We start from the raw sequence: 14418 nt of genomic DNA, 5'->3' as shown, positions 1-14418 counted from the left end.
GTCAAGACTACTATTTTTGCTGAGGATGACTGCCAACACACAAAAGCTCATTTATAAGTCTTAATTTTAATTTTGGAGATATCTTTAAAGTTAAGTATGTCTGATAAGATCTGTGGGTCTAATGTTATTTCACGGAATGTTCTTATCAGTCGCAACAAAGGAGGCCAGCTGAAGGGGCCAGGCTGGTCATGTGACAGAGAAAAGCCACTTGGTGGTAAGTGCCTGGGCCAGCAGCGTGTGACTATAGGTGACCGTGATGAGGGGGCACAGCTACTAGGTGCCCAGTCCTTCTTGCCAGGCAGGCAGCAACCACTGTTGCCCACTCTTCTTATTGTTCAAGAAAAGATATATTGATTTTTATGTTAAATCTTACTCTTTTTGACATCAGCCCAGTTTTTCAGAAACATGGTTCCAAAGACCAGGTTGGCCAGACAAAACCTGCGGGAACCAGATTTGCCTGTGGTCCTCTGGTCTACAGACTTCAGACTCATTTCTGTGTTGCCCTTTGGACATGTAGGATGTGGCTTATAGTTATAGCAGCTTCTGAAGTGATCAGGTGACTACAGCGGGGGGGGGGGGGCAGTCCACGTGGCAGGCACTGGTAAGCTCGAAAGGTGGGTGCTGGAGTCTGAGAGACGTTAAGGTGCACCTTCAGCAACTTTCACTGCTTTTCTAGCCTGCTTGTGCAGATTGGGGCTTGTTGTTTTACACTCTTACATTGACTCTTGGATTCTAAACTTCTTGAGGGCATGAAACTCTGTGCCTCTTTGTGAGTGAAATTCTCTTTCCTCCCTTTGTTTATATCTGCAGAGCTAAATTCTGCCCTCAAGATCCAGTAGACGGCGCTTCCTCCTAAAGAGCTTTGCTGAGCTACTCCCTGTGCCTTCCCTCGCTCCCACTCCCCAGCTGCTCCCCAGAACTCCCACTGTGTTCTCCTGACCAGCCTGCCTGCCTGCATGATCATCCTGCACATGTCTTTGTTATGCAGCGTTTCATAAACACTTCTTACTTCCCTTGCTACACCACAAAACTTTGAAGGCAGAATTTTTACTTCTTTTATGGCAATGGGGTTTTATTGTCAGCCGCCCCGGGCCTGGTTCTAGCTGGTTAATAAAAACTACTTGGGGCGCCTGAGTGGCTCAGTTGCTTAAGTGTCTGACTCCTGATCTCAGCTCGGGTCTTGATCTCAGGGTCATGAGTTTAAGCCCTGTGTTGGGCTCCACACTGGGTGTGGGGCCTGCTTAAAAAAAACATTTTGTGTTTGCTTTGCCCACGGTGTTCCTTCTGCTTAGAATGCCTTTCCCACATCCCAGTTTTACTTTTTTTTTTTTTAAAGATTTTATTTATTTATTTGACAGATAGCGAGAGAGGGAACATGAGCAGGGGGAGGGGGAGAGGGAGAAGCAGGCTTCTCTCTGAGCAGGGAGCCCGATGCGGGACTCGATCCCGGGACCCTGGGATCATGACCTGAGCCGAACGAAGGCAGTCGCTTAACGGCTGAGCCACCCAGGTGTCCCCCCAGTTGACTGATGTCAAGCCTTCCAGGGCCCCTATAAATAATAAGTTGGCATTTCATCCTTTAACACTTTGTACATACCTTTAGTATAAGGCCTACCATCGTGGATTCCAATTATTAGTTGACAGTTCTCTTTCTTCTCCTAGACTCTGAGCTCCTTGAGGACAGAGACTTGCCTCACATGCTTCAGTATCTCCAGCCCTGAGCCCTGTGTCTGACCATGTTAGGTATTAACGTATGTGCTGGGTAAAATTGACACAAGAATGAAGTTTTTATGTATGTGCCAAGAAGGCAAATCAAAGTGCTGCACAGTCACTATGATTTTAAAAGGATTCCTGCCACACGATGGTAGATAGTCCCCCTTTTGAACAGTGTCATACTTGGATATTCCAAAGTTAGGAGGATGTGTTAATGACAAATATAATGATACTTCCTATTATATGTGTTATTCTAACTCCTGTATGATTAAGATATTCTTAGATTTTAACAGTTAGCCTTTTACTAACCATCCTACCTGAGCAATCTAAGTGAAGAATCATGCCATCCTACAGAAGTGGGTGGGGCCTATCATCAAACACCTCAGAGTATTAGCTTGATGGGAAATACCGCATGCCCCATGTGGAGGTGGGGCCTGTGGGAGTTTCACAGTGCTGTGAACTGGGGTGTTTCAGAAGAAGCAGTAATTTTGAGGTGGAAGGACAAAATAGGTGTCAGCATGGAACTAAGCCAAGATGGAAACCACCGTTTAAAACCATAGTACATGTTTTGCCAGATCTGAGACTACCCAGTCAGGCTGGGTAAAGAATTGGAATAATGTATGGGCTTCAGAAAAGCCAAACAGGATGAGAATAAATGAGTCAGGAGAGAAAGTAGATTCTACAGGGGCCCAGGGCAGAGACCCCAAGGGAGGCAAAAGAAGCATCAGCCAAATATGTCATTGATCTATAACCAGTGAAGGATGGAGTCCCGCTGTCTGCTCAGGGTGGCCCCCTCTCCTTCAGGGGCATAGAGGAAGCCGTAGATTCCAGTTCATTTAATTCCATTTTTATTCATAGACTTAATCCCTCACACTTCTAGGAAAGATTCAAGAACAATTACAATTTAAAGGAAGGGTAAACAAGAGTAGAAGAACTAAGGTTAAATAAAGAAAATGAAACCATAGTCACACCAGAAACCCAGGCTAACTATGGCTACAACAGGCGATGATGAGAGTTAGTTCTAAGCTTCCTTGTCTTGGGAATAGAAGAATTTGTTAGTAGTAATTTTCCTATGGCTAGAAGAGATCAAAGAATCAAATGGATCCTAAAGTATAAAGAACACTAAATAACATAATGGGCACAACTTATAATAGCTTTAGAAAAGGGTAAAAAGAAATTCATAAGTGGCCATCTGGTCTCTCCACAACTGAATGAATGCCATGGGTTAAAGATGGGACTCCAGGGCTAGGAAGACCTTGCCACTGGGAGCTAAAGAAGTATCTTCAAGCTCTGCTGCTTTCTGGACATCTAAAGAGAGAGAGGCTGAATGAATAGCTAGTCAGTATGGCCTTTAGACCAGAGGGAGGTTTTTGGTTTTAACTGCAGGACTGATCTGTTAGTGTACAGTGACATTAGTTTAGTGAGTTGCTGTTAACATTTTTTAAATGAGAGACAATGGAAGAGGACAAAATACATCGCACGCAGTAAGGTTAAGTTTTAATTTTTGTGTCTTAGATCCCTACAGACCATGTATTTTTTATATAATATTCTATCCCTCATTAAAATATTAATTGGTAGGTTCTGGCCATCCCAGGCTTATGGTATAAAATATATAGAAAGAATAACAAGAATTAGGCTCTGGGAAGAACAGAGATAAGATCCTTGAACCAGAACAAGAGCCACTGTGCCTTTAAATTGTGCTAATTTAGGAATCTGTGACTAGACTCAGTATTTTTTTATTGAAATATAATTAACATAGTGTTATATTAGTTTCAGGTATATAATGATTCAACAGTTCTTTTTTTTTTTTTAAAGATTTTATTTATTTGACAGAGAGAGAGACACAGCGAGAGAGGGAACACAAGCAGGGGGAGTGGGAGAAGGGGAAGCAGGCTTCCCACTGAGCAGGGAGCCCGATGCAGGGCTTGATCCCAGGACCCTGGGACCATGACCTGAGCCGAAGGCAGACGCTTAACGACTGAGCCACCCAGGCGCCCTGATTCAGCAGTTCTGTACATTGCTCAGTGCTCATCACGATAAATGTATGCTTGATCCCCTTTATCTAGTTCACCCCTCCTCCCACCCACCTCCCCCTGGTAGCCATCAGTTTGCTCTCTGTACTTAAGAGTCTGGTTTTTTTGTCTCTTTTTTTTTTTTTCCTTTGTTCACTTGTTTTATTTCTTAAATTCCACATGTGAGTAAAAATCATATGGCATTTGTTTTCTCTGACTTATTTCACTTAGCATCATACCCTTTAGGTCAATGGCAACATTCTTTTTTATGGCTGAGTAATATTCCTGTGTGTGTGTTTCAGTGTGTATGTGTATCACATCTACTTTATCCATTCATCTATCAGTGGACATGTGGACTGCTTCCATATCTTGGCTATTGTAAATAATGCTGCCATAAACATAGGGGTGCATATACTTTCCAAATTAGTGTTTTCATTTTCTTTGGGTAAATACCCAGTAGTGGAATTACTGATGCTGGGAAAACTGGTTGGCTACATGTGAAAGAATGAAGCTGGACCACTTTTTTACACCACACACAAAAATAAACTCAAAATGGATTAAAGACCTAAATGTGAGACCTGACACCATAAAAATCCTAGAAGAGAACACAAGCAGTAATTTCTTTGCCATCAGCCATAGAAACATTTTTCTAGATATGTCTCAGGCAAGGGAAACAAAAGCAAAAATCAACTGTTGGGACTCACCAAAATAAAAGGCTTTCACAAAGCAAAGGAAACCATCAGCAAAACAAAAAGGTAACCTACCAAACGGGAGAAGATATTTGCAAAAGATATATCTAATAAGGGGTTAATATCCAAAATATATAAGAATTTATACAATTCAACACCCAAAACCCACAAATAATCCAATTAACAAATGGGCAGAGGACCTGAATAGACATTTTTCCAAAGAAGACATACAGGTGGTCGACAGACACATGAAAAGATGCTCAACATCACTCATCATCAGGGAAATGCAAATCAAAACCACAATGAGATACCACCTCACACCTGTTAGAATGGCTAAAATCAAAAAGGTAAGAGATAACAAGTGTTGATGAAGGGTTGGAGAAAAGGGAGCCCTTGTGCACTCTTGGTGGGAATGTAAATTCCCACTATGGAAAACAGTATGGAGATTCCTCCATAGAACTACTGTATGATCCAGCAACCCCACTTCTGGGTATGTATTCGAAGGAATTGAAATCAAGATCTTGTAGAGATGTCTGCAAATCAAAACCACAGTGAGATAGCACTAGACTCAGAGGCATACTTTCCTGGTTTTGTGTGTTGTTTCTTTTTTGTGTGCCTTCAGTACCTCACAGAGTTGTTTTTGAAAACCCTTAATCTACCTTGGCTATCCTGAAACGGAAATCAGAGAAAGAAGAGTAAGGGCCAGTAGCGCAGAGAGGCAGGGCACCCCTGGTGGTCAGACTTGGTCATGCAGACTGAGGCTTCCCATCCAGGGACCTTTCAGAGCCACAAATTAGGAATGGCTTCTCCAGTTCTTCTCTGAGCAGGCAGTACCTTTATATACAGGTACTGCTTACTTAGGGAAAACTTAAAAAAAAAATCATCTTCCTGCTTCATAAATGATGTTTGGATCAGATCATCAGGATTATCGGTGAAAATAGGAGGTTGTAGCAGGACCATAGCATTACTCAGCTCTAGGAATTCAGTGCAGCAGTCTTGAGTGACGAAGAGACCCTAAACATTTGTGGGGAGAAACCCTCCTCCTCCCAAATTTGGACGTGTATATATAGCTACAGCTTTGGAGAAAGAGTTCTGGGAGGATTTCCAACTATAACAACTATTAGCGATGGTATGAGAAACAGGCTGGGGCGAGATCAAGATTTAGCTTCTAATGTTGACTCCAAGTCTTGCAAGTAACAGCAGAATGAGATAAAAACCTGTATTTTCATACCAAAAAAAAAAAAGTGTTTCAAAAGTGTTGAAAATTGTCTAGAAATAAAGAAACTACTTGTTGGGGTGCCTGGCTGGCTCAGTCGGTAGGGCATGCAGCTCTTGAGGGGTCGTGAGTTTGAGCCTCACATTGGGCATAGAGCTTACTTAAGAAGGAAACTACTTGTGGCAGGGTCTCTGATCATCTGTCTCCTCTTGTTTCAGATGACAGTCATGTCCCTTTCCAGGGACCTCAAGGACGACTTGCACAGTGACACAGTGCTCTCCATCTTAAATGAGCAGCGCATTCGGGGCATTTTGTGTGATGTCACAATTATTGTGGAAGACACCAAATTTAAAGCACACAGCAATGTCCTAGCTGCTTCAAGCCTTTATTTCAAAAATATCTTTTGGAGCCATACGATCTGTATTTCCAGCCATGTCCTGGAACTGGATGATCTCAAAGCTGAAGTGTTTACAGAAATCCTTAATTATATCTACAGCTCCACAGTTGTCGTCAAGAGACAGGAAACAGTCACCGATCTTGCAGCTGCAGGAAAAAAGCTGGGAATATCCTTCTTGGAAGATCTTACTGATCGCAACTTCTCAAATTCCCCTGGTCCCTATGTATTCTGCATTACCGAAAAGGGAGTGGTTAAAGAAGAAAAAAATGAAAAAAGGCACGAAGAGCCTGCTATCACCAACGGGCCAAGGATCACCAATGCATTTTCCATCATTGAGACAGAAAATAGTAATAACATGTTTTCTCCACTGGACTTGAGGGCAAGTTTCAAAAAGGTCTCTGACTCCATGAGAACCGCTAGCCTCTGCCTAGAGAGGGCCGACGTGTGTCACGAGGCGGAGCCCGTCCGCACCCTAGCGGAGCACTCGTATGCCGTTTCTTCCGTGGCTGAGGCCTACAGAAATCAGCCTGCCCGTGAACATGACAGCAGCTCCCCTGCTAAGACAGGTAAAGAAAATTGTGAGGCTCTTGCAGCAAAACCGAAAACATGCCGAAAGCCAAAGACAGTGTCCATACCCCCGGATTCTGACTCAGCTACAGACAATATACCACTCCCTCCGGTAACCAGCTTAGAGGTTCATCAAGAAAGAAGCCCACAGCCGGCTGCAGTCCTGCCTCGTTCGAAATCTCCCAACAACGAAGGAGATGTCCGTTTTTCCAAGGAAGATGCAAATAAATCCTCGGATGTTCCTGGGCCACCGGCGGCAGAGGTCCCGCCTCTCGTTTACAATTGTAGCTGTTGTTCCAAATCCTTTGACAGTAGCGCCCTGCTCAGTGCCCACATGCAGCTTCACAAGCCAACCCAGGAGCCTTTGGTGTGCAAGTACTGCAACAAGCAGTTCAGCACTCTGAACAGGCTGGATCGGCACGAGCAGATTTGTATGCGGTCCAGCCACATGCCTGTTCCTGGAGGAAACCAGCGCTTTTTAGAAAACTATCCTACCATTGGACAGAATGGTAGCTCATTCACGGGTCCAGAACCTCTGTTGTCTGAAAACAGGATCGGTGACTTTTCCAGTACCGGAAGCACCTTGCCAGAAACGGACCACATGGTTAAATTTGTGAACGGGCAGATGCTCTACAGTTGTGTTGTATGCAAACGGAGTTATGTAACTTTGTCCAGCCTCCGAAGGCATGCAAATGTTCACTCGTGGAGAAGAACCTATCCTTGCCATTACTGCAACAAAGTATTTGCATTGGCCGAGTACAGGACAAGACATGAAATTTGGCACACAGGAGAAAGGCGCTATCAGTGCATTTTCTGCCTTGAAACTTTCATGACCTACTATATTCTCAAGAACCATCAGAAGTCTTTCCATGCCATAGATCATAGACTTTCCATCAGTAAAAAAACAGCCAATGGAGGCCTGAAGCCTAGCGTCTATCCATATAAACTTTACAGGCTACTGCCTATGAAATGCAAGAGGGCTCCTTATAAAAGCTACCGAAATTCTTCCTATGAAAATGCCCGAGAGAACAGTCAGATGAATGACTCTGCAGCTGGCCCCTATGTTATTCAGAATCCACACAGCTCTGAGTTACCAACACTGAATTTCCAGGACCGCGTAAACACCTTGACCAACAGTCCCGCCATCCCCCTGGAAACGTCTGCACGTCAGGAGGTACCCACTTCTGCCAACGTACAGAACGCAGAGGGGACCAAATGGGGAGAGGAAACGTTGAAAGTGGACCTCGACAATCACTTTTATTCCGCCGAGGTGTCTGTTTCTTCCACGGAGAATGCCGGCAGCTCTGACCTGCCGGGAGGGGATGTACCTGTTTCATCTCTGAGTAACGGCAGTGAGCACGCAGCCTCTGTGATCAGCTACAGTGGCTCAGCACCCTCGGTCATTGTGCACAGTAGCCAGTTCTCATCGGTGATAATGCACAGCACGGCCGTGGCCGCCGTGGCCAGCAGCAACCACCGAGCCCCTTCAGACCCAGCTGTCAGTCAGGCCCTGAAAGACGACAGCAGACTTGAGCCTGATAAAGTGAGCAGAGTGGTCAGCAGGCCTAAGAGCATCAAGGAGAAAAAGAAAACCGTGCTGTGTAACAAGGCAGAGGTAGCAGACGAGTCCAAGTACGTGGCTGATCCTGGAGGGTCACTGAGCAAAACCACAAATGTTAAAGAAACCAGTAAAATCGAAACCTACATTGCAAAGCCCGCTCTGCCTGGAACCTCTACAAACAGCAACGTCGCGCCCCTGTGCCAGATAACGGTGAAAATCGGAAACGAAGCCATCGTGAAAAGGCACATCCTGGGATCTAAGCTGTTCTATAAAAGAGGAAGAAGACCCAAGTACCCGATGGAGGAGGAGGCTTTGCCACAGGAGAGTGACCCGGAAACCAACAGAGCCAGCCCCCTCGGGCTCTGCCAGTCCGAGTGTGTGGAAATGAACGAAATGTTTGACGATGCCAGTGACCAGGATTCCACCGACAAGCCCTGGCGTCCTTACTACAACTACAAACCCAAAAAGAAATCCAGACAGCTGAGAAAAATGAGGAAGGCCAACTGGAAGAAAGAGCATGAAAACAGGAGCCCAAGCAGTAAGTGCAGATACCCAGCAGAACTGGACTGTGCCGTGGGGAAGGCTCCCCAGGAGAAGGCCTTCGAGGAAGAAGAAAATAAGGAGATGCCCAAGCTGCAGTGTGAACTCTGTGATGGAGACAAAGCCTCGGGGGCGGGGAATCAAGGGAGGCCCCACCGGCATCTCACTGCGAGGCCGTACGCCTGCGAGTTCTGTGCCAAGCAGTTCCAGAGCCCGTCCACCCTCAAGATGCACATGAGGTGTCACACCGGAGAGAAGCCGTACCAGTGCAAGACCTGTGGGCGGTGCTTTTCGGTGCAGGGAAACTTGCAGAAACACGAACGCATCCACCTGGGCGTGAAGGAGTTCATCTGTCAGTACTGCAACAAGGCATTCACGCTGAACGAGACCCTCAAGATCCACGAAAGGATCCACACAGGCGAAAAGCGTTACCACTGTCAGTTCTGCTTTCAGAGCTTTTTGTACCTTTCCACAAAAAGGAATCACGAGCAGAGGCACATTTGGGAGCATGACGGGAAGGGCTATGCCTGCTTCCAGTGCCCCAAAATTTGCAAAACAGCTGCTGCCCTTGGAATGCACCAGAAGAAACACTTATTCAAAAGTCCAAGTCAGCGGGAGAAAGTAGAAGGTGACATGTGCCAGGAGAACTCAAACCCCCTGGAGAACCCACATGTCAATGACTCAGAAGACAGTGACCAAAAGGATAACGTACAAACCATTGTTGAAAATGTCCTTTGAGTGGCGATACTTAGAAAAGTCTTCAAAAATATAAGTTGGTGGGTTTGTTGTTTGGGGGTTTTTTTTGTTTTTGTTTTTTTAGTTAGCTGTTTTCTTCTGTGTTTTTTTTTTTTTTAAAGTTTTGTTCACGCAACAGTCATGAAGGAGTGAAATGTAAAAAAAGAAAATCTCATTTGTGAAAATTCCAGAAAAAAGGATCCTAATACCTACTTTGGGTTTTAGCATTAACTTCATTACAAAATAGCCAAATCCTCCAGTATCCCAAGTATCTTGTGGAAGTTTATGAAGTTCTTAGCTGTGGTATTTCTGCCAGTGGGGGGGGTGGGGGGGGGAGGCTAATGTTAGCCTAATTTAAAACTTTCTAGTAAGTGCTGATAGGAACTGGCTGCTGAGCTGTCTTTAGTCCACTGGAGAAAACGAGGGTCAGATATCATGGAAACATCATCTTCATAAATATGTTAGAAGGTAAATGAGCTATGACAGTCATTTTTCCCATCCAGCTTCTGTGCTATTAAAAATTGTTTAAATTTTGGATATATATGAAATATTTAATATTATAGCTGAAAATATGTGTGAAATTGAGTAACCTAAGTAGGACATTCATTATCTAGAACTACTTTTCTGCAACACAAACCTTGTAAAATACATATATAAATCACTATGACTTTTAACTGTCCATGTCCCCTGTAGAGAATTATAATGATGAGCAATAGATCTGCAAATAATGAGGACTGATGGAAAAATCGGTAGAAAGCATCTTGAATCTGATTTAAGAGCATATTGTATGCTTTTAAATGGAATGCCGTTCCCTTGAAGTTATGGCTGAGCTATTACTAGAACTGGTCTACTCCAGTCACAGAAAACATAGATCATGCCTTATCTGTGGGGGAGAGCCCTCCCAGAACTTTTCTGTGATTACCTGTGCTGTATATTACTTTGCAGTGGCCTCACCTCAGAAAATAAAGAAGGGTCAAATTCTTCTGAAACTCCCTGCAGTCTTCCATCCATCACAAGGCCATGGATATGGGGGTCTATTTCAGACAGACTTAATCAGTCCCAAGGGTTTACGTAAAACCTGACACCTCCCATTCCACTGAAGGAGTGTCCAGGAGATTTAGTGCAAAGAATGCGTATGGTGGTGAATTCCCAGGCACTTGAAAGTGACAGAAAGCCTAATCCCTATAATCATTAGCCTTCTTGGAGATTATGCAGCCCACAAGTGTACACTAACTAGTATGAAACAAAAGGACATCAGAAACACACCTCCCACCTCACCCATTAATGACTTGAGTCGGCAAGAGGAGGCGATGACCTTCCTTGCCTCAAACAGAAGCTTTGCTTTTTGGGGTGGGGTGGGGAGATAGAATGTGGAGTGGTAAGATTCCATCACTTACTTACATGACTCAGAAACCTATCCCCAAAGCCAGATGCCTTGTCTTCATGTTTGCAGACATCTAGCTCCCTTGCTAAAAACCCACTTAAGTTTTCTCATTTTCTTTTATGCTGACCCACACCATCAGCATTGCCATCAAAGTCCAGTTGCCCTGTAGGGCATGTGGACTAGGTTCTGGGAAGCTGGAACTCATCATTCTTATATTTAAACTGCCAGGATAGGAGGGAGAGAGAAAACATTCCTACCCTTTGATCAGCAGTGTGAACAGAATCCGGAACCTGGTTTAAGGGTGACCTACAGCCATTCATGTTCATGGGATTTGATAGATGGAAGCCCAAGGTTATCCAAGGTTGCAAGGTCACCATTATGAAGAAGTAGTTCAAAGGACTCCAGTTCCTCTCTCCAAGTATTGTGATATCTCCACGAAGAAGACTTAATGTGGATTTGGGTGGGCAAGAAAACGTTTAAACACCCAGAGAAGGACATGATCAGAGCTGACCTTTTTATATAGTAGTATTTTGCTGTTAAGTAACCCCAGTACTGCATCTGCATTTATCTTTTGTTCATCTGCTTTCACTTACATACAGTATTATGTAATAGAGGAAAATGGGAAAATGCAAGCAAATTCAACCTTATTTTAATACATTGTATATATGTATACCTGCATTATTCATTTGGGTTTTGTTCAAAGAGATAGTCACAAAGGGCTTATGAAAATCATTTCTGAATTGATAATTAGAATAATGAATAGGCAATTCTGTGATCTACTAATTTGTTTTATCTCAATTAGGATTATTAATCAAAGAGAATTACTGTGTATTTCAGTCATTTTGATTTGGGGTAACTCTAAATATAAAATTATTACATGTAGTGATGTCTCCCAGCCCTTACATGTGGAAATTTTTTAAGTGGACTTGTATGCTGATAATTCTAGACCAAAGTAAATATGGCAGAATATTTATACATGAAAAAATAATTTTGCAAATATTTTCTATAATTGTATTATTCGTTTAAAATGTTGATAGCTTGTGTTAGTTTCAGGGAGGGGTGTATATTTTGATAAAAAAATACTTGACTTTGTAATTCTGTATATTCTATACAATTTATAGCAGAGCCGTTTTAAGACAGCCTTGTCACATTTTTTTTTGTTAATTGTGAAAACTTTATCATGAGTGATGTTTAAGTATGCATTGAGTACATAACGACCAACTAGAATTAAAGTAGGTGTAAACAGTGAACATACTGTATGCTGTACAAGATATATTGTAATTCGCCGTTTTAGCATCTGTATTTTGGTTAGAAGATATTATTAAATGCAGATGTTAAGGGTTGGAAAAGTCTAATTTTATTTTTAGAAATAATGAATACAAATTTGGTTTTGCTTGATTAAAATAGCTTATTCCTATGTTAAGTCTCTTAAATGTTTTAATGTTAATTCTTTTGTGCAGCCAAGCAGCAGTTTCCTCTTTGTGAGTCACAGCCTTGTTTCACATATCATTCACTTAATATATTTCTGTTTCCTTACTTGTTTGCATTCCATGATACCTACTTACATGCTTAGGACCCAAACGGAATATACATTTAAAAAAAAAAAAAAAAAGGGCAGAATAAGAGAGCTGGAAGTCTTCTTATCACTCGGTGCTTTGGGTAGGCCTGACCTTGGCGTGTGGAATCCAAGAGCCCTGGACGTGTCTCTGCCCCAGGAGACAAATTCCACTTGGTACCAGGTGCTTGGCACTGTTCTTCCCCTGGGCCGTTTCATTCGGGTCTTTCCCGACAAGCCTGGGAAGTCATCCTCACTATCCACATTTTATAGCGACTTTGAGAAGATCCCACAGCCAGACAGAGCCAGGATTCCAACCCAGGGCTTCGTGACTTCAGAGCCCATGTCTTCGTTTCTTCTCAGCACCTTAGAGGAAACTGCTTCCTGGAAACTGAGCGGAGAGTAGGAAAAGGGGCGCGAGGAGGGCAGGCAGCTCTAGGACAGTGGCTGCCCCCTGTGCCAACTTTCAGGAGGCTGTACTGGCCTCAGCTCTCCCTGGCACACCCCTGCTTTTTGTCCTCACGCCTCAACACTTGGGGCGTTTGGCTTTCTCCTCGATGTTGGGATATTGCCCTATAAAACCATTTTTTAAAAACCTGTGCACTTTTCCCCAAGAATATGGAGTAAAATTATCATTTAATGCTGTTCTAAGCTAGTAATTTCTCACCCAAAGAAAAAACTGTGTTCCATCATCACAGACCATACCCCTAACCTTGACTCGTTACCTTCAGATGCATGCAGTCGGTCGCAGTAGGTCACGTGGAAGGGAGTGCCAGTGGCTCACACCGCGCAATCCATCACCAACACAGGGAAAATAACTCAGACTTCCGGTCCTCCTCGTGGCTGGCCGGTAGCACCAATTTTGTATTGGAAGGGTAATCCAAACCAGATCCAAACCAAAACTTTGATAACTGCTGGCTGTTGAAACTAACGTCCTTGATCGAGCAAAACAACAGATTCAATATTGAAAAAATTTGTAACAGTTGAGAAAGTAACTGGATTAAAATCATCAAAACAAATCATGCAAGGCAGTCCTATTTGTACGTATTGTATGAATTACTTTGGGTCTTCTTATTCCTGTTGCTCACCTTCCTCTTTTCTCATTGGCTCCCATCAACTCATTTGGTTCCACGCCCTCTGTCTCCATCAGGTGCTCTTTGCAGAGGCAGTTTCCTCCATATGTGAGAACTCTTCACCTTCCTCTTCCCCAAATCCTGGTGGGCTATTGATCTCCCTTCTGGAGAGAGGAACCCCCCCTTGTCCCCACTCTCCCTCCCCAGTATTCACCCCTTGATGCTGACTCTTCAAGTAAGGTGGTCAGTGGACAGGCAAGTTGGCTTGGTGTGCAATTTTTAAAATGAAACTCTCCAAATTTAGACAACTAATGGAAGAACTGGTTATAACAGAAGTATGATTACACATTTAAAGATTTTTTTAAATTATTATTTCATTCTTGACATCCAAGACCTCAATTCTGTTTATTTAGAATCTTTTGCTGAGGGGCGCCTGGGTGGCTCAGTCGGTTAAGCATCTGACTTCAGCTCAGGTCATGATCTCAGGATCCTGGGATGGAGCCCCATGTCATCAGGGTCTCCCTGCTCAGTGGGGAGTCTCCTTCCCCCTCTGCCTCTGCCTCGCCCCCTGCTCATGCTCACACTCTCTCTCAAATAAAATCTTTTTTTAAAAAAAAAGAATGTTTTGCTGAGAAGTCAAGAGCACTTTTTTCCCCAACAATTTTAAAAGCTATGACTTCTGTGTAATTATAGGTAGGGGTAAGGATGTTATTCCTGTTACAGGAAACTTTGGTATACAGAGACTTAAAAGATGTAACAATGCTAATTTATGTAGAATTTTCATTCACTCATTCAAAATATGTTTAATTTTGAGTCTCGGGTGTTGTGCCCAGGGCTATAGAGGTAGAAGAGGTAGCCTGAGCCTTCAAGGAGCTGGATCTGGGGAAGGAGACTGATGAGGCAAGCCATGATGACAAAAAAAAACCCTGAGCTCCTGGGAGCTCGGAAGCAGATTGGATTGTGTTGGGTTATGAGA

At 43.5% G+C, this 14418-nt stretch overlaps 1 protein-coding gene across 2 annotated transcripts in view; it reads left to right on the top strand.

Annotated features, from left to right (window-relative positions):
• ZBTB38 (zinc finger and BTB domain containing 38) overlaps positions 1 to 12774 on the top strand; it is a 61339-nt gene extending 48565 nt beyond the window's left edge. Inside the window, exons 3-4 of one of the 2 annotated variants that reach the window (XM_044915370.1) lie at positions 5849 to 9471; positions 10954 to 12774. In XM_044915370.1, coding sequence (XP_044771305.1) covers positions 5849 to 9433 — 3585 coding nt within the window. In that variant the 3' untranslated portion in view covers positions 9434 to 9471; positions 10954 to 12774. Of the gene's footprint in view, positions 1 to 5848; positions 9744 to 10953 lie in introns of those variants that run through there. The other variant, XM_021678737.1, reaches the window with a different exon arrangement.
• The last annotated feature ends 1644 nt before the right edge of the window (positions 12775 to 14418 follow it).

The sequence above is a fragment of the Neomonachus schauinslandi genome, chromosome 1 (assembly GCF_002201575.2).
Source record: "Neomonachus schauinslandi chromosome 1, ASM220157v2, whole genome shotgun sequence".
NCBI classification, from domain to species: Eukaryota; Metazoa; Chordata; class Mammalia; order Carnivora; family Phocidae; genus Neomonachus; species Neomonachus schauinslandi.
This window is presented reverse-complemented; position numbering and strand designations above follow the sequence as displayed.